The 24,815-nt window shown below is 36.7% G+C and overlaps 2 protein-coding genes across 2 annotated transcripts in view; both read right to left on the reverse strand.

Annotated features, from left to right (window-relative positions):
• The window catches only part of TTN (titin), a 240,981-nt gene that overhangs the window by 89,246 nt on the left and 126,920 nt on the right, over positions 1 to 24,815 (reverse strand). Inside the window, exons 164-197 of the mRNA XM_075093587.1 lie at positions 24,394 to 24,519; positions 24,046 to 24,129; positions 23,010 to 23,093; positions 21,845 to 21,928; positions 21,473 to 21,583; positions 21,125 to 21,298; positions 20,811 to 20,894; positions 20,471 to 20,554; positions 19,741 to 19,824; positions 19,221 to 19,316; positions 18,583 to 18,657; positions 17,609 to 17,689; positions 16,340 to 16,444; positions 15,811 to 15,888; positions 15,386 to 15,439; positions 15,083 to 15,166; positions 11,143 to 11,193; positions 10,668 to 11,063; positions 10,184 to 10,459; positions 9,681 to 9,956; positions 9,389 to 9,528; positions 8,812 to 8,938; positions 8,462 to 8,725; positions 8,091 to 8,357; positions 7,691 to 7,954; positions 7,015 to 7,154; positions 6,765 to 6,891; positions 6,382 to 6,648; positions 6,016 to 6,282; positions 5,263 to 5,529; positions 5,023 to 5,162; positions 3,931 to 4,057; positions 3,040 to 3,182; positions 476 to 599 (exon numbers count right to left, since the gene is read on the reverse strand). Coding sequence (XP_074949688.1) covers positions 476 to 599; positions 3,040 to 3,182; positions 3,931 to 4,057; positions 5,023 to 5,162; positions 5,263 to 5,529; positions 6,016 to 6,282; positions 6,382 to 6,648; positions 6,765 to 6,891; positions 7,015 to 7,154; positions 7,691 to 7,954; positions 8,091 to 8,357; positions 8,462 to 8,725; positions 8,812 to 8,938; positions 9,389 to 9,528; positions 9,681 to 9,956; positions 10,184 to 10,459; positions 10,668 to 11,063; positions 11,143 to 11,193; positions 15,083 to 15,166; positions 15,386 to 15,439; positions 15,811 to 15,888; positions 16,340 to 16,444; positions 17,609 to 17,689; positions 18,583 to 18,657; positions 19,221 to 19,316; positions 19,741 to 19,824; positions 20,471 to 20,554; positions 20,811 to 20,894; positions 21,125 to 21,298; positions 21,473 to 21,583; positions 21,845 to 21,928; positions 23,010 to 23,093; positions 24,046 to 24,129; positions 24,394 to 24,519 — 5,151 coding nt within the window. The remainder of the gene's footprint in view (positions 1 to 475; positions 600 to 3,039; positions 3,183 to 3,930; positions 4,058 to 5,022; positions 5,163 to 5,262; positions 5,530 to 6,015; positions 6,283 to 6,381; positions 6,649 to 6,764; positions 6,892 to 7,014; positions 7,155 to 7,690; positions 7,955 to 8,090; positions 8,358 to 8,461; positions 8,726 to 8,811; positions 8,939 to 9,388; positions 9,529 to 9,680; positions 9,957 to 10,183; positions 10,460 to 10,667; positions 11,064 to 11,142; positions 11,194 to 15,082; positions 15,167 to 15,385; positions 15,440 to 15,810; positions 15,889 to 16,339; positions 16,445 to 17,608; positions 17,690 to 18,582; positions 18,658 to 19,220; positions 19,317 to 19,740; positions 19,825 to 20,470; positions 20,555 to 20,810; positions 20,895 to 21,124; positions 21,299 to 21,472; positions 21,584 to 21,844; positions 21,929 to 23,009; positions 23,094 to 24,045; positions 24,130 to 24,393; positions 24,520 to 24,815) is intronic.
• On the reverse strand, positions 11,916 to 14,390 carry LOC142057150 (uncharacterized). The gene has a single exon (XM_075092617.1). The coding sequence runs from the start codon at positions 13,992 to 13,994 to the stop codon at positions 11,916 to 11,918; it is 2,079 nt and encodes a 692-aa protein (XP_074948718.1). The 5' UTR covers positions 13,995 to 14,390.

A 24,815-nucleotide genomic window follows, 5' to 3' on the forward strand; every position in this document is an offset into this window, starting at 1 on the left:
TGAATTAGAAGTGTGTGTGGTTTTTTGGCTTCTTAGCCATACATAGCTTGCAAGCAGTGCACGTGGGTATACAGTCAATGTTACATCATCTGACTGCTGGTGCAGTTGTGTTCTCACATGTTTGCAGATATTCCAAAGAACAGAAAAAAGCCATTGGCAGCCATAAAGGCCAGTATTTGTGGGTCATCTTGAGGCCAATTGAATATTTGAGTCTGCATTGAAGCCCTGGAAATCCTAATGAACTGATTCATCTCCCACATCTGACATATTTCTAGTATTTCCCCTTTTCCTCAGCTCTTCTGTGAAGCATAAAGGTTTTAAGTGGCTTTTTAATCAGGAAAGTTATCTACCAGTCCAATATTGTATGTATGACCCTACTAATTTGATATATGGTGTATATTAACATCCTATTCCAGGGTGAATCATGAAGGGACCATTAACACTGACTATGGTATAATTAAAATGATTGACTCACCTTTCACAAAAAGATTTGCTTGAGTTCTGAAATCTTTTGCTGTCAGTGATACCTCTCCCGCATCTGTTAACTTGACGTCTCTAAGAATAAGTGTGTGAACTCTCCCTTCAGCACGTGTCATGACCTTATAAAGTACATTAAAAAAACCCTTTGTAAGTGTTTTCGACAAATATTTTAAAAATATTTAATGAAATAGCATTGCTATTTATTGTTACCTGTGGAGTCTGGTCGTTTACTTTTTAAATTAAATTTCAATAATTGTCATTTGTATGTATTAGATATAGCTCAAGACACAAATGTTCTGAGAATTTTGAGAATAATTTCTGTTTTGTCCTTTCACTTACAAGAAATTGTATTTTTAAGTTTCCTCATGTTTTAAGGTATTTGTGTCCTTGTATTAGAAAACCTGAGTCTACTATCAGAGTTCAAAATGAGGCTGACTTGAGATCATGTTCATTTTGAACAGGTACTAATAAATACCAAAATAAGTAAATCTATGGGAAAAAGCTGGTATTACTCCTGGCTACATCTAAAGTAAAAAATTTTAAGAAGATATAAAGAGGTTTGGCACTTCCCTCATACACTTTTTTGTAAATGACAATTTGACTTTCTATTATTAAATTTTGGTTAAAAATTCTGCCTAAAAAATAATCCCAAACATTTCTGTGTTGATCTATTGCTGAAACTACTTTACAATCATGAGTTTGAGTTGGGCTACTCCTACACAAACATCCCTTTTGTCTAGGAGTGGGCCTGGGGGATTCAGGGATACATCCTGCATTGCAGCCATTAAGTGGGCTGCTACTCATTCATGCCATTAATTTTAATATAGCTCTTGAAGAATTCTATTTATTTATTTTCAGAGAAGTATGTGATCAAGTAGTAGATGCTGGTTTAGAAAAATAAAGGGGGAAAGTGAGCTTCTGCTAAGGAAGAAGCATAAAAGATTAAGTTATTTTTGAGAAGGCAGTCCTTTTTGCTTCAGAGGGAAGGAAGGAACTAAGACGCTGTCCTTCCTCCCAAATGGTCATTGTGCCCCTGAGACTAGCTCTAGTGAATGCTCATCTGAAAGGGATTGAGACGAAACCAAATATATATTTGTCCAAGATAAGCAGTAAAGATAAACAAAGAAGTCACTTCAGTAAATGTTATATGTGAACAGCTAAATGCCAGCCACAGAGGTAGAAGAATGGTTTGAATTAAAAACAGCTGAAATGAAACACTTGTGCAATTATATTGATTCTTGAAGACAGTATCAAGTGTTTCTAGAGACTATGTTAAATGGACAGAAAGTGATGCATCAAATAAATATACGGTTTACTGAATTTCTTCTTGATAAAATTTCAACTGAAGTCAAATGACAGTTTTGACTGTATATGTAAACTGATTGAAAATCTAGATTTTTTTCCATGTAATTAAAATGATATCTCAGATGGATAAGAACAAAATAATATTCCATCATGCAGACTACTGAACATTTTTCTGCACTGATCAATAGCTTTCCACATTTATATTCTTAGCTTCAGAAGCAATTGCCTAGATTTATTACATCTCATCTGCTGAGTTTCTATTTTGTTTATCTGTCCTTAAATACTGTAATAGGGTTGCCTATCATGGTTTTTCTTTTCCTATTTCTATATTATTCTTTTTTTGTGAAATAGTTTTTATTTAGGCAAATTTGATGAAGCTCAGAAAGACCTAGTAAAACCTGAAAATAATATGTTAAGAATTGTATTTAAAAAAAAAAAATAGTACCAAAGTAGTATCAGCAGCATTATTACAGGTTCTGAAACTTTGCTAGGTCAAGTAATGCCTTGAAAGTTTGCTTTGTCTGAGGTTTCTGATTAGTATTTTTATTTGCATTGTTTCCCTTAGTTCTAGTATGTGAAAAAGAAGTCTTAAAAGCAGTGATATCCATTTATATTTTGCATTTCTTAATGCATTCCTTTACGTTTCTTTATGTATTTCCCCTACCATTACCTTTAAATCTTAAACTGACTGCATTCCAGGCTGCTCAGATCTGAGTTAAGAGCCAACACTTGATGAAGGGTTAAAAATAGCTAGTGAGAAGTGCTTGACAAGCAAATCTGCCCAGAAAGTTATCTGGATAGCCAGAACGAATGCCTGAAATGGAATTTTAATTCTCTTAATCCCCTTATATGCAGAATTGGACTGCAGCTTGGCATTCAGGAGAAAAAAAGCATTTCCTGATAGCACCTTTCAAAACCCTCTCACTGTAACTGCAATTAACGTGAGCAAGAATCATTCAATACCCCTGTGGCTGAGTCTCCAGTAGAATGAGGCACAAAATCACTGTTGTAATGATTGATATTTTGAAACCTTAGTTTCCCTTTGTACAATACATACTTGTAGTATTCCAGAATACTGGAATTTCTGGGTAAAATATGCTGTATCTGATGCCATTTGGCACCGCAGCACTACTGTATTGCTGTGCCTTTTTACTTCTACTGGCAGAGAGTAAATGAGAAATAAAGAAGGGGAAGAGAGTTGACAGTGAGGAAGGAGGAGGAAACATGAGGAAAAATAAAGTTTCATTTCTTTACCTTATCACTGGGCTCCAGTTTCTTTCCTTGCAGGAACCACTCTACTGGGATTCCTTCGTAAGAGAGTTCACAATCGAAGGTTGCTGATTCCCCAGCTGTCACTGTTACATCCTTGAGGGGTCTCAGCAAGCCAATTACCCGAGCTTGGTAAGGAGAAGACATCATTTTCAGGTTAGTCACTTCTACCCAAGAGAGAGCTGCTGCCGTTGTGTACTAATCTCCATGGTGGCTTCCCTCAAGAGAGACAGACATCGCAATGCTGCTCTCTAAATTCCCTAAATAGAAGAGGCCACCCTGGGTTTTTAGGGGGAGGGATGGTCACCTAAAATTTCCTATTTGCAGAGTGTGTTTCTTTAAATTGAACAAGGTCAGCAGGAAAGTTGCTGTGCATCTGTCTCCCTGCCAAGCCTTGCATGCCTTTTGCTAGATAAGGCATGTGTTTTCCAAAATAGCGAGGGCTAGGATTGGAGTGGGAAACAAGTGGTCTTCAACTGTGTGGTCTGTCCCTGTCCATCAAGCTCTTAACCCTATCTGCAGATATCACTGTAATCCCATCCTCTCAGGTTAATATGAGACTCTAATGCAGTAAAGCCTCTGCTTATAATACTTTGATTTCACAACATATGATGCCAGACCATGAAGCTGCCTTCTAGGCCATCTCCTTATTTTTACTTCTCCTATAAAAATAAGCTATATACAAGGTTAAAAAACATATAGGACATTCCGTAACTGAAAAATTAAGATGGCTTGAGTAATAAATCCTTGAGTTGCTGTTCTGGAAAGAATTGCTGAGAGTTCTATGCAGTATAGATATTTGTCTACCTGTTCCAAAGAAGCAATGAGTACCTTGTTTTCACTTCATTAATTAATTTCAGTTTAAAAGACACTTACGTTTCACTCGAAGGTGAGCACCAGATTTGGCATTTGCTGCTTGGAAATCTACTCCACCAGCTTGATCTAAGCGTACATTGTACAGTGTGAGGAAGTGCTTTTTGCCTTCCTCCTTGATTTCACATTCCTGCAAACAGAGAAGTGAAACATTTTTTTCAGTATCTTTTTTGTGCTCCTCATCACAAGAGCCCCTACTTCTCCTCATACCATGCATCTGTTATCTCCTCCTCCATTCACAACACTTAAGCCCATTGTCACCTGCAGTATACCTTATAAACTTTCATTCACAGACCTTTCCTTTCGAGTTCTCTTCCTAATACAATCTGCTTCCTCTTAGAAAGAAAGGGCAATAGCCCTTTGTGTTGGTGAATGGTATGTGCTAGATGAGTAGCCAATATATCCATATGTAGGCCAGTCAGAAGCCTGAAAGAACTAGAAATTACTAAGCCTGTGCTGTGACCTTTCCTTGAGAAGGCTCCTTTTCTTTTATCTGGACACTGATTTTCATGGAACTTCCGATCTTTATGTATTATTCACACTGGTAGCGTTATATCAAAGAGTTGCCAAATTATTGCCAGTCATGATTGTATTGTTTCTTAATTTTCCACATCCTTCCAGCAAGGAATTAAGAATATTTGATTAAGCCTTATACCATTTTAAACAAATTTTAGCTGTTATAGTATTGGAAAACAGTTTGAAATTGTGATCTACGTCTATTTAAACCAAACATAACTCAAAAACCAAAGGCAAATGCAGACAATCCAGAGTCTGTACTTTTAAATGCCATTATGTTTAAGTGAATTCCATGAGGTATGTGCACTCTGGATACATGATTGTTAGGGACTAGCAATAGAGAATGTACTTATTTATGCAAAATAATTTATTATTTAGCAATTTTATATAATAATTTGGATTAATTTTATACTAATTTTTTTAAGTTATTAATGAAAAAACAGTATTTTTATTATAGTGACCCTTATTGAAAGTGGAAAGAGATTTCACTTAGTTTCTGCAGCCACCTTCTCCCTCACACCCTACCTCCCCACAAATTGTTGAGACACATGTGAAAAACATCCTGAAATATATGCTTACGGCTGATTCAGTCAGGGGTTCTCCTTTTAGCTTCCAGTTGCCATGGACACCTTCCTCAGAGATTTCAATATCAAAACGGGCAGTCTCTGTCTCAATCACCTCCACACTGTAGAGTGGACGTATAATCTCAATATCCCGGTCTGGAGGGAAGAGGTGCGGAAAAAGAGTGATTGATTCCCTCAATCTCTGATGGACCCCAAAAGATCTCTACTACTGAGAAGCTCAGTAAAATAACCATACCTTCAATATTGAGTTTAGCAGAGGTTTGATCAGTACCACAGTCACAAGTGTACTGTCCAATGTCTTTCTTCAAAGCTTTCTTGAGGATAAGGATTCTCTTTTTACCATCAGCCTTAATAACAACATTCTTTGATGGAGTAATTGGTTTGCCATCCTTCATCCATTTCACTGGGGCATCTGCTTTGCTGATTTCACATTGTAAGATTACTTCATCTTTCTCTACAGCAGTATAATCTTGCAGCTTCCCAGTGAAGTAAGGGTCTCCCTCTGCAAGCAAAAGATATGTTTCAGTCTGAAGTTTTAGTCTTTCAAAAAGGACAGTTAGTTCTTACCACAAAATACATTTCTTGTTTATGTCCTGCAAGAAGGATTAAATATAGTCCTTATAAATATTACACAGTTCTGTTGCAAAAACAGAAAACAATGAATATCTAAGAAACAAATCAGTGTATTACTGACAACACTGTTTTGGTGCTCTAGGAGTTTCAGAGCACCATTTAAGTATCTAATAGCTAATTTTGCAACAGATGCATAAAATTTTAAAGTTATTTTTATTATCCTTTGTGTACAGGGAAATGGAGACCCAAAGAAGACAAATTGTAAAATTGTCAAAAATCACAATGTAGATTTAGGCCTTGTAGGCGATGTAGATTTAGCAAACCAAGCCCAGCCCCAGTGCTTTCTGATCACCATTTTCCATAATAAGACTCTTCTGATAATACATATCATATAAATTCTTTTGGGTATTCTTACCAAGAACAGTGAGTTTAGCTTCTGAGGATTTGTCCATGGCTTCCACTCTAATCTGAGAAGTATCATCAATAGTAAGATCTTTAATTGTGAGTGTATGGAATTTGCCATCATCTGTCATTGAAACCACTTTGCTGGTATGTAATCGCTGGTCATTCTTGAACCAGACAACAGGGATATTTTCATGGGAGAGTTCCACAGTGAACACTGCAGTTTCTCGCTCCTTTTTTGTTACATCCTTGAGAGGAGTAAGGAATTTCAGGCGGATACCTGTAATAACATAACATTTCATTAGAAATAATGTTTTCAATAAAAATTATTCAAGGACTACGGTGCAAATCTTTCCTAGAAGGGGAAAGTCAGACAAACCTTCAATAATTAGCTTGGCACTTGTTCTCTTATCCTCAGCCTCAAACATGTATTTAGCTTCATCCTCAAACAAAACAGATTTAATAATCAAAGCATGTTTTGTTCCATCTGAAATAATTTCAAATCTTTCATCAGGAGTGATCTCTTGTGTTCCTTTCAACCAGCGGAAAGTCTTGGGTTCTCTGGACACCTCACATTCAAACTTGGCTTCATCTTTTTCAAAGACCTTCACATCACTTAGTGGAGTGATAAAGATGAGAGGCAATTCTGAAATCAAAGAACATTTTCAGTTCAGTGATAGGTTCATATAGACCTTTCTGCTGCTAGATTTGTTCTAGTGCCCTGAGATACATGTGGAAATGTTGGCAAAGTGCAGACTGTACCTTTCACTTTCAAGTTAGCAGCACTTTTAGCATTAGCAGCTTGGAAGGATACTTCTCCAGTCATATCAAGTTTGCAGTTATGAAGGATAAGAGTATGCTTCTTCCCGTCTTCAATGATTTCACAATCCTGATGATAAAGAAACAGCCCCCACATCCCAAATATGAATATTCTAAGAAGCCGCTCAGAAGACATTATTATTAAGGTTTTTCTAGTGTAAATTATGGTCTAAAGACAAAGAAGAAGCCTTACAGGTGAAGGTGTTAGGGTTTCTCCCTTTAGCTTCCATATAGGATGGACATCAGGCTCAGAAATTTCGATTTCAAAACGTGCTGTTTCACCAACAAACACTTCCACTCCATACAGCGGGCGCTCCACTTTAATTAAGCGAGCTAAAATCAAAAACCCCAAATGTTCAAATCTATTTACTCATTCTGTACCATAGAAATGTAGTACTGGAAAGGATCTCAACATTCTCCCAATCCCTTCTTTAGGGCATTCAAATGCTATCAGTGATAAATGTTTAACTAACCTCTTTTTAAAAAGCTGCAGGTTTGGGCAGTCTACAATCCCCTTCTGTAGTATGCCTCAAAGTTGTTTTTAGTAATAATATTTTTCCTCATTATTAACCCAGATATCTGTTACAGTGAATTAAACTAACTGCTTTTTTTCCTGACTGTAAATGGACTAAAGAATAATTGATCATCATTGTCTTTACAACAACCATTAATATATATCTTAAGATGTATTGCCGCTTGTATTGCCGCTTGCTCTTAGTATTGTAAATCTAGATATTTAAGCTATTTTTCATAACAGCATGCTTTCTGAAGGTACAACTTCTGGCGTTGTACTCCAGAGAGTGTCTGTCTGTCTAGACCATTTTACAAAGATTTCAGTACTTTCCCTCGGCCAAGGTGTGATTACTTACGCTCAACGCCGACATTAGCACTTGTCTTGTCAGTTCCACAGTCACACTCATAAACACCCTTATCACTCTCTGCAGCCTTCTTGATTATCAGGATACGGCGCAAGCCATCTGATTTTATGGAAATTCTGTTGGAAGCTACTAGTTCTTCACCATCTTTGTACCATTTTACTGGCACATCTTTGCTAAGTTCACATTCCAGAGTAATATCATCTTTCTCCACAGCACTATAGTCTTGTAATTTCACAGTGAAATATGGATCGGCCTCTACAAAAGGCATAGTGGATATCAAACAGTAAATTAGTAATATAAATTTACTAAAGCATCAATATTTTGTCACTTTCAAGTTATAAAACTTGTTTATACATACATATAGCATATTTAAAATTATGTATGTAATTACCTAAGACTTTGAGGTTTGCTTGTGTGTTCAAGTCCTTGACCACGGCCTTTATTTCGGAGATATCATCAAGTGTTACTTCTCTCATTTCTAGTTTATGAACTTTGCCTTCTGAAGTAATAAAGACTGTTCTGCTAGTGTGGAGTCTCTTGTCATTTTTATACCATTTCACTAGCATGTCTTCATGAGAAAGCTCAAACTGAAAGTGAGCCGTTTCCCCTTCTTTCACTGTTTGATCCTGAAGAGGTGAAATGAACTTCAGCCTCACACCTGTAATGTAGACAAAGAAATACCATCAGAAAAAGGCTAATGTGGTTCTAAAAGAAACTTTTTAAATCCAATTTTTATTGTTTTGTGCATAAGAAGATACTTGCCTTCCACAAACAGTCTTGCTGTGCTCTTCTTGCCATCAACTTCAGCAGTGTATTCTCCCTCATCATCAAACTGAGAATCATTGATTACAAGAATATGCTTCTTTCCATCTGCAATGATGTCAAATTTTTCTCCAATCTTGAGTATATCAGTGCCCTTAGACCATATGACATTGGCTTCTCTGGTAAGGACGCATTCGAACCTTGCCTGGCGCCTCTCAGGAACAGTGACATCTTTTAGGGGCACAGCAAAGTCCAGTTCAATTTCTGGAAGGAAAACAGAACATATAATTTGTAATGTGCTCCATGTGAACTCTGTTTAAGTTGATATCATACTCCAAAGCGCACCGTACCTTTCACTGTCAGAATAGCTGTAGTAAATGCATTAAGTGCCTGGTAAAGAACTTCACCAGCTTGCTCTAACTTGACTTTGTGCAAGGTTAGGAAGCGTTTTCCTCCTTCAGCTTTGATTTCACATGTCTGGAGAGATGACAGACTTTGATCAATAGAATGGCAATGCCTTACTACTAAGTATTTTTAATAAAGGGATTCTATAAGTATTTTATACACAGTAAAGGGTCAGCCAGAAAGACTGGAATTGTTTTTCAAGGAAAGTTAACACATTTACTCAATAAAAAAATAGAATACATTTCTTCAGTGTTCCACAGTTCTTTTAAATGTCAGCATCATTTCTACCAATGTATGTAGGATATTGTAGGATATTTTTATTATAGTCTGAATAATATGCTGTAATCCTTTGAGAAACTAAGGTCCTTCAAAACTTAGCTTTTATAGGATATAATTCTTACTTAGAGAACTAGGATTTTTTAATCACCATAATGCTTAGCCTTTCTACATTCTGGACTGAGTAGCAATAACAGACCTGTTTAAATTTAAATAAATTGTGTTGTAAAATTCAAGGATGCTTACAGGTGAGGGTCTCAGGATTTCTCCTTTCAGCTTCCATTCCCCAGGAATATCATCCTCAGATATTTCTGTATCAAAGTTTGCTGTTTCTTTCTCATAAACTGTAACATCCTCTAATGGCTTCAGAAGTTGAACTTCACGTTCTAGAATGCACGAATGAACAAATATATAATGAGGTCAAGTTTTGATATAGCTTTATAATAATTCAGGTTAGCTTTTTTGTTCGTTTGTTTAGAGGTTTTTGAACACTGGACTATGAGCTGATTAAATATAATACAAATAAAAGATTCCTTACCACCAAGGGTCAGTTTAGCTGGGTATCTGCGACCTTCAACTTCCACTGAATATTCCCCAACGTCAGCAGGGCCAGCATTCTTAATTTTCAGGAAAATTTTATTTCCTTCTTTCAAGATTTCTGTCTTGTCAGTTGGTTCAGCAGGGATTTCCTCATCTCCTTTAAACCATTTGAAGTTTGGTGTATCCTTGACAATGTCACAGGTGAAAATAGCTGTTCCTTTTGGTTTCACATGCTGGTCTCTTATGGGTTTTACTAACCAGTCTCTTATCACTTCTGCATGACAAAAAGTCATGGAAAAATATAGCTTAGCAGACTTCTACTACAAATAGATGTGTCATAAATAGGAGAACTAGAACTAACAGATTTTGTATTACAAGTTTTAATAGCTGTGAAAATCTTATCTTTCCATTTATATTGTAATGCTATGACAAAATCTTTCCAAATTTTAAAATCACCCAAATAACCTACAGAGAAAGGAGAACACAATTTTGATTGCTTACCTACTACCTTAACACAAGACGAGCATGACAGCTCAGAGTCTTCAACAGTAACAGAGTAAGTGCCGGCATCAGCATCATCTGAATCAATGATCGTGAGGGAATGTGACAAACCAATAATGCCCAGAGCAAATTTCCCAGGTTTATCTTTGATGATCTTCCCATCCTTCCTCCAGACGACACTTCTTTCTTTGTTAAGCTCACATGTCAAGTACAGTGGCTGGCCTTTAACCACAGTAACTTCTTCTTCAAGAGTTTTCACAAACCGCACTGGGAGTGCTGAGGGAAACACAACATTTTGATTTGTCTCATTTATACACAGAAGGTGTGATGCAGAAATGCCTTACATATTAAATCAATATGTGTAGTGATTGATAGAAGCAAAAGGATGCATCTACCAACCACTATAAATTCACAAAGTACCAGTACTTCTAGCCTGAGGGGTAGCTAACTTTTAAATTATTGATAAACTTGAAATGGGAAATACCTTCAACAATGAGTTTGGCTGTAGAGGTCTTCTCTTTGTTCCCCAGTCGTAATACACAAGTATATTCACCAGCGTCTGACAGCTGAACATCAATAATATGCAGCTTCCTGTCTTTGCCATCAGCAATAAACTTGTGTTTTGGGCTCTCTCGGATGTTACTTCCGTCTTTCATCCAGCTGGTAATTGCAGTGGATGGTGAAATAAGGACTTCAAAGATTGCAGAAGACCCAACAGATTCAGCTTCTGTTAGCACTATATCTTTCATCTCCTTGACAAACTTCAGTGGTACAGCTTTGAGTTGGTAAGTGAATGGAGGCTCTTCAGGAGGTTTTTCACCACCACTGCCTGGCCTGAGTTTCCTTCTTTCTGCATCTGCCGGTGAAGGTGTCTTCTTGGCTGTAATTCAGATTTGGAAATGAATAAAGTAATCTGATTTATTGCTTTTGCTTGTAGGTATTGGCTTGTAATATCCTACCTTTGACTGGACTGATACCCTTCGGGGTTTCTTCTTTTGGTGGCTTGGCCTCTGAAGTAAAACAGCAATATTATTAGGAGTGTAGTTAAACAAACATATATACTAAAATTAAGGCAAGCATTTCTTTTACAAATCAGATTTTCTCTTCCTTTAGCAAATACAAAGGAGGGAAGATATAAACATATGTATATAGTTATACAACTTATATTGTTGTTATCTCAATGGCAAGTTCAATATCTCAAAGCATGGGAAAGACACGTGTTCAGCAGTGGGGACTGAAAGGCAGCTTAGGAGCTCCTAGTTCCTCAATTTATTGTTCTGCCCATTATTTTGTAAAATTGTTCCCTCCCCCGATGTTTTTCTCACAATTAGGCCCTTGGTCAATACCCATCTGTCAACCAAAATAAGTTAAGGACCTATTATAAATTATATGGCAGGTTTTTTTAGAAAAAGCACACACTTTTACTAATGAAGATACAAAAATATAAGTTGTATAAATTAAATACATGTTTCAGGACAAGGTGATACTCTTACGAGTAAGGGATGTTCTGTTAGTTGCCCAACTTGTGATGAATCATCTCAGACTTTTGAAAAAATTTCCCATGATATGCTGTTCTCATCATCATTTTGTGAAAGGAAATGTAAAAGATATTTTTAATGGGAGAATGATATGAATGAAATGCAGGACAGTTTATTGCAGTGGATGGAAAAATGAATACTAGAAAAAATGTTTATGCAGTCTTATAAAAGTGTAAGAAGACAGTGACCATTGATCACACAGATGTACATACAGATAGATAAGACAAACATGTCAAGAGTGGCTGAATGCCAATACAGCCAGCTGGTAGATTAGATGGAATGTGAACAGTGTTAAAGCATGAAAACATCACAATGGTGAATGGTATTCTCCTGAAGCAAATAGTACAAACACTTTGTGGAAGAATTACGCAGTGGTCTTCCTCACCTCGCTTTGCATGAGACTTTACAGGAACATCCAGTACTTCACGTGATTCTCCAGGTGCATCCAAATTCCTGTTCTCACTCAAAAGTCTACTGGCCTGCTCAATCACATGAGCAGGTTCTGATTTCCAGTATTCTTTCTCTCCTTCTGCTTTCTTGGGAGTTACTATCTTACCTATGCTTGAGGAGTAAGTAACTTCTCCATTTGCAGGGATTCCTTTGCTTGATGGTATTTTGTCTGAAAGTTTGCCCTTCTCTTTTTTCATGGCACCAGATGTGGTTTTTCCAATGCCATGTTTAGCTGATGTTTTTTCATCTGATGTACCTTCCGTCACTGGAAGTTCTTTTTCTGAAAGCTTCACTTCTTCCACAGTCAAAGAAGATTTATTTTCTTCAGTTTTATCTTTGCTGCTTTTGAGAGCTGGAGTTTCTTTACGTTCATCCTGAATGGTATGAACTTCTTGAAATTGTTTTTTATCTTGACTCCCTGGTGGCTGAATAGGAACTTCCTTTGTTGACTCAGATCTGTCAACTATTTCATCTTTGACTCCCTTTTTATGTGCTCTTATGGAAACTTCACCTTCCATTCCTTCTCCTGTAATCACTGTATCAAATTCTTCTTTTCCCACAGGGAGCTCTTCAGGGATCTTTGACTGTCTAATTTTGTCTTTTTTTAAGTGGGTACTGAAGGTAATTTTCTCTTCCTTCTCTGGTGTAATCTTTTTGCCTGTTTTTTTATCACTTAGGAGTGCTTTCTTAGTCAACAGTTGTGCTGAACCCTCCTCATAATGAACTTCTCCTTCCTCTGCAGAATATTTTTCTCTTGCTTTCCTCTGCACTACTTCTGGCTTAAGAACAGATGGCTTAAAGATTATACAAACTTCTTCTCTGGAAACCTCCTCCTCATCTTCAGTGGGGTGTTCTAGGTCAACATCTTCTCTCAGTGCTGGTTCAGTCTCTTCAGACAGGTCTAAGGAATGTAGTTCTGCTGATGTAGAGTCCAGATTCTCACCTTTCTCGTAATATTGAATAATTTCCATTTTCTTTGCTTCTTTATCAAGAATTTTATCTACAGGAATTTCAGCTACTGTGGTACCAGGTTTCTTCATCCATTGAGTTTTATTTTGTATGCCATGCTCCTTCAAGGATTCTCCAGGAGGAACTTTAGGTTTCTCTAGAGTAAAACCTCCTCTCTCTTCTTCACTTCTAAGCAGAGGAGTTTCAGATATTCCTGCCTCTGTAACATCTTTTACAAATGAAGTTTCACCCTTCATAGGAAATTCTTCAGGTTGCAAACTGATTTTTGATCTTCTCTCTTTTCCTAGAAGTCTTTTCGGGTGCTTGGGCTCATATGGTTCTCTGGGTATATATTTAGGTATGTAAGTTGACTCAGTTTCTTCTTTTTCATGCTCAGGAATCTTTTCTTCGTGAAGAACACCAAACTTGTCAGACACTTTCTCTACAGCACCTTCCCTATGAACAACCAATTTAATTTCATCCCCCTTTTCTTCTCCAGAATCTCTTTCCGCATGTTCTGGTGCTATAGAAATCAATTTCAATTCCTCATCAGGTAGTGGTGGTTCATCCTTTGCAACTTCTATTTTCTCACCTGTAAGGGTAGTCTTGCTTGAAACGATAGATGTAATTTCTGGCTCCTCTTCTTCAGGAGCCAGAGTAAAATATTTAAGAGCCACTTTCTCCTGCTCATCTCCCTCTGGCTTCAGTATTCCGCTAGCTGTTTCCAGTGAGATATTAAACTCAAGTGGCTCTACTGTCTGAATGTCCAGAACTGTGTCCTTAGGACTTACTCTCTCTTTTACATGCAAGCGTTTTTCAACCAAAATCTTCTTTAGCACAATGGGCTCAGGCTTTTCTTCTTCCACTGGGGGCATTTTATCTCTATGCTTTAGTACAGATGGTGCATCAGGCTTTTCTGCAGCTACAAAGGTTTCACAGGTAATTTAGAGAGTTAAAATCCGTAAGAATAAGCATCAGGAACAATATATTTTAAGAAAATTTCCAGCTAAACCTGAAATAAAATGAACATAGAACACTTTTTCTCCACACAACAGAAAACTTACAACACAATCACAAAACAGAAGAAATATAAGAATGGCACACACAAACAGTACAGAAGACCTACATAAACCACTGTTATGGTGCAGACCATTTTCCTACTAGGACGCCCATTTAAATCCAGTCCAGGTTAAAAGTAGCAGAAAATGACAGCTTCCTAAGGCTTATCTGGCCACCTATATAAAATGGTTTAGTTAGGCTTCTGCAGGCCTGGATACAGCACCATATCAATGGCCAAGAGACATTAATGATTAGGCTCTCAAGTGCCCAAGATCTGAGCTCTACTCTAACATCAGGACCTTTGAACGATGGGTGAGCAGCATGTACATCCACTCTACTGGCAGACCTCAGGCTCAGGGTGCTTCAGAAGAATTGGACACTTCACAGTTTTTTTTCACAGCAGGATGTGGTACGGGGTCCTAAGCATATCAAATGAAAGTAGCAATACTCTAGTTCTTCAGTACCACTGCCACCTTTTTTCAGGGCTTCAATAACAAATTAAAAGCAGAAAACCAAACACCAGAAGAATTGTTTAGAAACATGTGTAATCTTTCTTTTGCTATACAGAAAATAGAAGATGCAGTTCACAAGACTTACATTAGGACATAAACAACATCAAGGAATCAATAGAATACACAAATTTCATAGCAGGACAATAAATAAAGGCACACATATCACCATCAAGAAACAAGAGCACAGATTCAGCTCTATGGTATATCAGAGACACTTGTCTTTTAGATTAGGTGACAGTACCTAGAATAACAAGATCCTTGAATAGGACCTCAAATCTTCCTGTAATGGATGAGTTAGATGACTGTAGGGCTCTTCATTTTCTTTATCCTGAAGGTATTTAGGTATCTCAGAGATAAAAACCCTATAATTAACATAGAACAAACATAAATACCTGCTTTCTTTCCAACCACTGGGACTGTCACTGGAGTAGTAACAGCTGGTGCTGGTTCTGCTGCTGGTTTTGGAGATTTTAGAGCTGTAAAAAAAAAAAAAAAAAAAAGTTCTCATATATTTGTTTTAAGAAATAATTTTATGTACAAATTTCTTTAAAATATCCTGTAGATTGTATGAAATTTCCAGTCTTAGTAATACTAAAGTAATTTGTTTAATGTCCTTTTAGCTAGAAATCTCTGAACGGAAAATACTAGACATACAAGAAAGAGTGCACAGGTATTCATGACTAAAGAATTCTTACCGACCACAGGTTTAGGTTCAGGCCCAGGAAGTGGGATAGTTGCTTGCTTAGGTTCTGGCATTTCAAACACAACAATTACAAATAGGTTACTTTACATGCTTTGTAATTCCATGGAACATTAAATTTAGAAGCAACAATACAGACCGTTAATTGAAGACACAATTTATTGTTTTATATTTTATTTAGCCAGAAGACAAGAAATTAACTTGAGATGAACTCTTGTAAACCAAGATACAATGGAAAAAAGATTAATTTTTCAAGCACTGAAGAATTAAAGACAACAAGAAATCCAGAAGAATGCAAAGTGGTTAATCATGACACAGTAGTCATGGACAGACTGGATGATAGGTTAATATAGCATGATATTCAGCAATGAATATGATTTAGTTGCTGCAATAAGGAAAAAGAGCGTCACACATCTGTACCTTTTGGTGGTTCAGGCACATGTTTCTCTTCTTTTTTTATTACAGGTATCTCAATTTTCTTCTTAGGAACTTCTGGGACTTTAAAATATTATTTTTATTTTGTAAGGCATATTGAAACACCTTGAATCCCCAAATACAATTATTTCCAATGTATTAAAAACCTTTAATCCTTTTTAGACATAAAGAGTTTCAGATGTTTATAAGGTTTAGGAATATGTATTTTTAAGAGTGAGATCTGAATAAATTAGAAACACTAAATGGACAAAAGGACAAATATTCACAAAAAATTAATTAAATGTATGCTTGGATTAACTGTTTTGCTGTAGTTATCTTTTTATCAGTATTGTAGAATATTTGTAAAGTTCTCTTCTATACAAAGCGAAGACTGAGAAACAATCCCAAAATGCAGAATTCAGACCCAAATGTGAATGTCAAATTTGGCTTTCATTCCTGAATTTCAGAGAATACTACTTAAAAATGGGATTCTTTTTTCTTACTTTACCAGATAGATTTGAATGTAATGTAGTACCTTCAGGTTTCTTAATTTTCTCCACTGGTGTAGGTACTGGTTTAACTTCTGGTTTAGGTTCTTTTTCTGGTTTAGGTTCTTCCTCTTCTGATTTCTTTTTAAGAACTTTAAAAGAAAAGGAATTTTACTTTTTAAAACACAGGTAAACAAAAGAATAAGATGGCGACAAGACAAAAGATTAAAAATATACCAACAATCATGAAGAAACAGGAATGTAAAATACATAGCCCAACATAAATGGAAGATTTTGTGTAACTACTCAAGATACTATTCTGAAAGCTTTTAAAAATTCAAATACTCTAGAGCAAAAAGATAATTTTATTAACAGCAGTCTGTCTGAAAGGAAAGATGTCAATGTTAACTGTCTATGATAGAATAAAATTCCTTAAAATATCATACATTTCTTATCATATTTAAATCATTACTTACTCCACATAATTATGCTTTAATAACTGCAGCTACAGATTATTTGCAGGGATAAAGTGCAAGATTATGGATTAAACTCCTATTGACTTCAGTGAGAGAACAGGACTGAATCCTCAAGTATTATGTTTGGAGTGCTCAAATTTATATAAGATCTGTTTTTCATTTCACTTATTTAACTTATTTTTGTCCTGTCAGATATCAGTCTTGGGTATCTAATGAGAATGTCATCTGAAAAACTGAATATCTATGTTTTATTATGTTGTCTGAAATTTGAAGATCTGCTGCAAGGTGCATGGGTATGAATCATCCTGCTGTGGTATTTCAAAGAGAACTGGAATTAGTTCTTCCTTTTTCTAAACAACAATTGAGGATGAAGTGATTCAGAAGGCTCCAGACTTTGCAGGAAAGGGGACTAGTACCACAGGGTTCTGCAATCTGTGCAGTTCTTCTAAGACAATGATAAAAGAGAATATAGATTCTACATATATGACTTTAATAACATTTACACTGTTACTGGAAAATATTTAGGGGTCCAGAAGCTGAAGACAGTGGAAAACAACACTCCAGTATAAGCTTTACAGAGATTAAGAAAACAAGAGAGTTATAGGGGACAGGTGTTCAGTGTTCTGCTCTGTTTTCAACACAAATCCTTTGGATCTGACAGATTTGCAGGATATCCCAACTTCATCCTTGCAACTATAAAGGCTTTCCCCAAGAAACAGACATGAGGCAGTACTTTGCGTAATTTTCCATACCACACACATAAAACAATGATACTTAGGGGAATATACTGAACAATGTTAATATGCTGTTTTTTTAAAAAACAGAGCAAAGTTACTATACCTCTTTTCAAAACAACTTCTTCTTTTGGTGGAGGAGTAACTTCAGGAATTACTCTGCGAGGTTTCTTCACAAGTCCAGGCACTTAAAAGAATATTATTCCAGACTTTATTATAGGTTCATAACAACAGTAAGAGCTAACCAACAACCATTCCAAACACACAAATACAGTGCTGGTCCACTAATGAATACTAAAAAGAAAGGTAAAACTGTTGAGACTGAAGTAGATATTTTTAATGCTTTCTCTGTATTATTTGCATACAGTTGTACTCTAGGCTTATGCATAAGAGGAAATTTTTGTACATATCAACAAAAGAGAAGTATGGTTTGACAAAGCTATAAAGGTTATGTATTCAAAGACAGTTATCACAGTGACATTTTAATCTCCTTTTCCTCTTTCATTACAGGCTTATGTTACATATCTATTAATCTGAACTGTCTATGGTGTTCATAAGGATCCAGAACATCATTAAGAAGAGATGTTCACTGCTTAGCTGCTTAGCTTGTCTTAAGCTCCCGTACATATGAAAAATATAATGGAGTACTTGTAAAGTGGCTTGCTCAATTCATTATTCATCTCTATCTCTGGAAAACGCCCTCTCACAAAAATAAGTTACATTTCAGACAAATAATAAACTAAGTATGTTTGATATATTTGAACATTTGAATATTATTTTTTATTTTTCCCTAAGCAAGAACCAAAGTAGACATCTACACAAGTGACAAAACTCATAAAAACTGTCCCTCTTCTGTGATTCTGTCTCTTGCATCTCATGAATTTCATGATGGGAGATGTAAGGACATAAATATAACATGAACATATATATCTAAGACTGGAGTCCTCTCTTGAGCATAATCTAATTTAGACAGATTTTTGATATTTCTGAGCAAATTAGAGGAGAAGACGATACCAAGAACTACAACGTTGGGCTCATGAAAGGCTTAATTTAAGTGAGATTCATATATTAGCTAGGTACCTTTAGCAGGAGGGGGTTCCAATTTTGGAGGTTCACCAGGTTTTGCAGTCACAACTTTCTTCCTTGATTCAGGAGCTTTAAAGAAAATTATTTTAATTTTACCACACGCCCCATTAGATTAAAAAAAGAAAAGATCTTTCTAAAAAGTCCAAACAACTGATTAATACCATTGACGTAATAGAAAACAAGAGCTACAAAGCTGTGATTCTGGTTGATTAACTGTTTAGAAGTCAGATGACCTGTAGAAAGCACAGATGACCTGGAACCCATGTTGATATAGTAACACCAGCAAATTATTGCTGGGGATTCTTTTCATTTGTAAGAATATTTTAAAGATAGAAGAATTATGTTAAGGATAGAAGAATGTGTTAACTTGGTTAAGATTTTTTTAAATAAATTGATTTTTTTTGCATAACTATTGAAAAGAACCCATGTAAAGTGACTTGGTATAGAACGGGTAAAAAATCATAAGGGATTGAGTATTAGTAAGGCGCACCATTAGAGCAATAGTAAATTAGAAAAGAAAAGAAATCCAATGTGATATGCTTAAAAGCATGCTTTTCAAGATTCATCAGTATGATTTAAAAGGATTATAAGTTTGAGTTCCCACTGTTAATTGTGGCTTCAGATGATTATACCTTTAAGTAGTTCTTTTGCCAATTTAATATCTTCTTTTGGTGGAGAAGGTGGTCGTGGTTTTCGCTTTTCGGGGATCTTCTTTTCAGGTTCTGGTGCTTTAAATAACATTAGGTAGATTTAGTATAAACTCACTGCCACAGTAGTTATGTGAAGAGTAATGTACAAATGTAAAGATGGTCATTTGCCCTTTCCAATGAAGCCAGTGAAAAAACCTCATTGAATTAAATGGGAGTATGAAAGAGCCTTAGGCTACTGTTTTGTAGAATTCACACAACACAACTATCCAGGTTCACTTAAAAAGCATGTTAATAACATGAGAACAAAGGTGGGAAACCAAATGATAGAAAGACTCATATCGACAAGAAACAAAGTGAAAGCATTTCCAAAACATAATAACAAAGAATTATGCAGAGACCTACAACACACAGGTACACGTTCAAAGAATGACATAGCAAGAAAAAAACTGCATGGTAATGAAAGAAAGGTGTCTCGCAGCCTCTAGGTAGGTACTTTGTATACCTTCAACCAGTAAAGCTTCTTCTACTTCTGCAACTGGAATTTCTTCTGCTTCTTCTGGCTCAATCTCCTTTATGATTTCATATTCTTTAAAGAATATTGACAACTAGTGTAAGTTTCCCGTAATAAGATCATTTCACATGAGCAATTATATAGATATCACTAAAAGAAAGCTACTCCAATAGACACAGACAAATACACATTAGAATAAGTAATCTTACAGCATCTGTTACTTTTGCAGTTAATGCATGCTTTTGAAAAACTCTCTCTCTACGTAAAAATGAATGAGGGTTGTGTGAAGGATAGTATTTTCTATGTGTCCAATATAAACTAAACATTAAATTTGTGTATGAGTCTTTGTAACTGGAAAGAATAACTTCAATGCTCTCAATTAATTTAAGATTATAACAGCAATATAAATCCTAGGTTTTAAGATACTCAAATTTAGTGGGAATTGATTATTATCTTAAAAAGAGACACACTTTCTTAGGAATATCATGTGTAGGAGCATATGTTACTTGAAAATTTTTAATCTTGAAAGTGATATTTCACTTCTAAATATGAAAATATAATAGTAGAAACAAGAAATACAGACTGGTAGCATCTAAAACATGAAATGAAGAATTTACAAACATTATAAGGGGAAAAAAAGGACAACCTCTATCTTGAAGCTCATGTTTGGAAGAACAGGACAAAGCATTGTCCTTACAGTAATATCTGTGATGGAATATACCTTCACTTGGTAGTGGTTCAGGTATTTTAGGAACAGCAACAGGTACTTTCTCATCTGGGACAGGCGTCTTGGGCACCTCAGGCACTTTAAAAAATATTAGTTCCTTTTATTTGTGTGTATATAAAAGTGAATGAAACATAAAAAAGACAAGGACATCTAGCACACAGAAAACCACAGCGAGAAACAGTGGCCATAACCATGAAAGACTGTTTGTGCACTAGTGTTTCCCAAGGTAGTCTACATACAACTACACATATTTTATAGACTCAGTTATGAACAAAGGTGAAAAAGAAGAGTAGAAAACATTTCTTCACAGGAGATGCCTCCTGGCAATATATACCTTTGGTTGGAGGAGGCTCTGGTTTTTTAGGTGTTGTAAGAAGCACTTTCTCTTCTGGGACAGTTCTCTCTGGCACTTCAGGTACTTTAAAGATATTAGTAAATTTTAATTTTTCTGAACATTAAGATGCACATATACGTATTATAGTGAAAAGTGCAATGACTAAAAAGAGTAAGGCACTAAAAACATGAAGAATAAGATTTTAAGTGACAGATTATTCACTCAGATACATAAGCACTGCATACATCAGGGAAACAAGGGAAAAAGTTTACAAAAGTAGAGAAAAGGAGATGCTAATTCATGCGTGTATGTACCTTTAACTAAAGGAACTTCTGGTTTTTTAAGGAAAGGCACAGGCTCTGGTTTCTTGATCACAGCCACAGGTTTCTTGGGCACAGGCACAGGTTTCTTGGGCACAGCCACAGGCTTTGGGGGAACAACCACTGGCACCTCCTCCTCTGGTTCCTCCTCCTTGGCCACCTCAGGCACTTTAAAGATATTAGTTCTTTTTACTTGATCAAGCTAAAACCAGGCACACACAGAGACACAACATGACCAAATACTGCTCTCACCCCCCACACACACCACAGAGGGGCAAAGAGCACTCAGTACTGTGGCAACCTGGAGGGCACAGCAGACTCTTTCAGAACACCACCGTATACCTTGAGCTGGAGGAGCTTCTGCCTCTCCAGGCTCAGCAATTGGTGCCACCTCTTCTGGTGCTTCCTCCTCCTCTTCCTCTTCTGGGACCTCTGCCTCGGGCATCTCAGGCACTTCAAAGATATTAGTTTAATTTAATTTTATGTTGGCAAAAACACGTGCCGAGTAGGAACAAAAACCAGGGCAACACAGACAGAGACCATCACAACACCCACCTCAAAACCTCTCACACACATGCAGCACCATTTACCCAGCATGCAACAACCTTGAGAGTCTCAGTTTGGAAACAGAGACGGGCCAAGAGAGGACAGGGCAACGCTCAAGAGAAGAACATTAAGTATCTTCTTTGTTAAGTTATCCATGAAGACAGGTACCTCTGGGTGCTGGAAGCTCTGGTGGTTTGGCAATGGCCGCAGGAACTTTTTCCTCACGAGTAACCTTCCTGGGCACTTCAGGTGCTTCAAAGATATTAGTAACAGTCAGTTTTATACAATGCACAGGAAGATGAACAATGAAATGTAAACGAGAGATGCACTCATGAGAGTAACTGAACTGCTTTTATGGCACCCCCCGTCTCTCTCTCTCTCTCTCGCACGTGCGCGCCCATACACAGCGACACAGACAAAACCACACACGGGCATAGGCACAGGCATTGAGTGGTGATGTCAAGTAGGACAGTGTGAGAAAACTGTTAGCTCTGTTTAAGGGCAGCTCAAGGCTGAGGTGTGAATTAGGATATCCCCCTCTGTACTCAGCATCCTTCCCTCTCTGCGAGCAGAGGGTGTCATTCTCAGCCCTGCTGGGATCTGACTTTTCCCTGGGAGCAACCTCAGCCATTATCTTATCTGTTGCCGTTCTTCGTGAAGTTGCCAGCATTTTGCATTCAGTGGTGTGGGCAGTGACAGGGTGAGGAACCCAGTAATTCTCATTTGTCTCTATTTCTGTCCTTCTCCATTATGCTTTTCTTTTTATTGGCTTATTCTATTATCCTAAATAACTCTTTACTCAATTTTCATTTCACTGTGGCTTCTTCCATAGCTTGTATGGTTCACCGGATTTTATAATAATTTCTTCTTTATTATAAACTTAAAATTATCAGTGTTTTAATTACACACTTGATATGCTGTCACTTCTTGCTTCCCTCATATGTGCATTTCTCAATAAGAATTGATTTTTCATTTTGAAAGATTTCTCTCTACCATATACACTAACTGAGACAATCAAATGAGTCACGGAGAAAATCACTGTGTCAATTTAAGACAACAAAGTGGGGCAGTAATCCGAAAAACTTACAGTCAAGTTTTAAAATATAACATTTTAGTATCTGTTGATTCAGAATGTGAAAACAAAACCATAAATTTCAAATATCATTTGGGTTATTTATACAAATTACTAGATAACTGAATTTCTAACTGATACACAACACAGAACGTAGACATTTCAGGTAATTACAAATGGACAGGATAACAGGCATCAGAAGCAACATGTAAGACACTAAGAAACAGCCTCATTCAGGCTGATGCACAGGGCAACAGGTACCTTGAACTGGTGCAGGTTCTGGCTTTTTTGGCACAGTTACAGGTATGGGCTCTTCCAGGACACCCTTCCTGGGAACCTTGGGCACTTCAAAGATATTAGTATGTTTTAGTTTTGTGGGCACTACAGATCTATATGAAACAATAGGACAATCAATAATACACGCACACAGTTTTCTTTGAGGAAGTGCTGTGGTTACATTCAGTCATCAGTTCAAACGGGTGGAATGACTAGGGTGTCAAATATGTCAGGCGGGAGGTGGGAATTCTGTGTTTACTTTCTGTTTCTGAGTCAAGGTGGAAATGTAGAAAACATGCCCTCTTTGTAATAGCTGATCAGAGACCTATTTATGGAATCCTACTGTATTTGACTATTGGTCATGTAACATTCATGACTTTGTCATTGAACATAATTTTTTTAGGAAAGTAACATTTGCTTTGTCATTGCCACTTTCTTTCCTATCAATTATTTCCATTCTTTACACTTCCTCTTCAGTTTTTAGTTTTCACAGTTTATGTCTTTTCGATTGTGTTGTTTACAGAAATATGTACTTCCTCTCCTCTCTCTTGGATCATACTAATGACCCTTTCATATACTAATAAGATCATCAGTTGGTATATTCAGTCTTTTGCTAGCAAATCTACCTCATGATACTGGCATTAACTTACTTTTAAATATGTAGACAACTGATATTGTTGCTGTCATTCAGTAATACAGTCTATTAGAAAACTGAGGGATGCAACATTATGTTCTTAAACTGAAGTCTTATTTGCAGGCTTTTCTTCAGAACATGTTATTCTGTTTAAACGAAGCATTCCGTAAATATTAATTCTTAAACTTTGCAAAAAGTTCAGAAACTGCAGATATTTTTCAAGGAATTGAATCTAGTTCTTCTGTCATGTTTTGACACTCCACATTGAACTTTATATTTCTTACACACCTATATCCGATAGGGCATCACCAGAAAAATCAGTTCAACTTAGTCCAGAAGAGCATGATGTTTCTTTCTAGTGATGGTAGTGATAGTGATGATATGTACCTTTGGCTGGTGGTGGTTCTGGTTTTTTGGGTACAGCAACAGGTGTTTTTTCTTGCAGGACAGCTTTCTTGGGCACCTTGAGCCCTTTAAAGATATGACTTCCTCTTAATTTCACAGTTAAAAAATACAAAATATAATAACACTTATGATAAAATCAAAGAGTTTAGATATTTATAACACTGTAACATTCCTCTAGTGACTGGTTGGTTAGTCACATATGCAAAGACAGGCACAGAAGAGTCTAGGGGTGGAAGACACATTACATGTCATACACAAAAGAAGGGATAACGAATGAAAATATTAATCAATACATGAAAATAAAAACAAGACCCCCCCCGGAAAATATACCTTTAGCTTGTGGAACCTCTGGTTTCTTGGGCACAGGCACAGGTTTCTTGGGCACAGCCACAGGCTTTGGGGGAACAACCACTGGCACCTCCTCCTCTGGTTCCTCCTCCTTGGCCACCTCAGGCACTTTAAAGATATTAGTTCTTTTTACTTGACTGAGCAAAAGATCAGCAAACAGCCAAATGGCAAGCAGAAAAGCAGGAAAGTAAACCCCTGCCAGACTACCAGAGAGTCCTCTTCAGGCAACCGCTTTTCCTTCAGATGGACTACTTGCAGCAAAGAGCCAAAGTATGGGCTTATGAGAAGGCACTTGCTGATGAGTCCCACCCTCTCCTGCGAGCATGTACACACACACAGAGACACAACATGACCAAATACTGCTCTCACCCCCCACACACACCACAGAGGGGCAAAGAGCACTC

Source organism: Phalacrocorax aristotelis, chromosome 5 (genome assembly GCF_949628215.1).
Source record: "Phalacrocorax aristotelis chromosome 5, bGulAri2.1, whole genome shotgun sequence".
Classification (NCBI taxonomy): Eukaryota; Metazoa; Chordata; class Aves; order Suliformes; family Phalacrocoracidae; genus Phalacrocorax; species Phalacrocorax aristotelis.

Coding starts and splice junctions, on each gene's coding strand:
- LOC142057150 (XM_075092617.1), bottom strand. CDS start 13,994: ATGCCCCCAGTGGAAGAAGAAAAGCCTGAGCCCATTGTGCTAAAGAAG.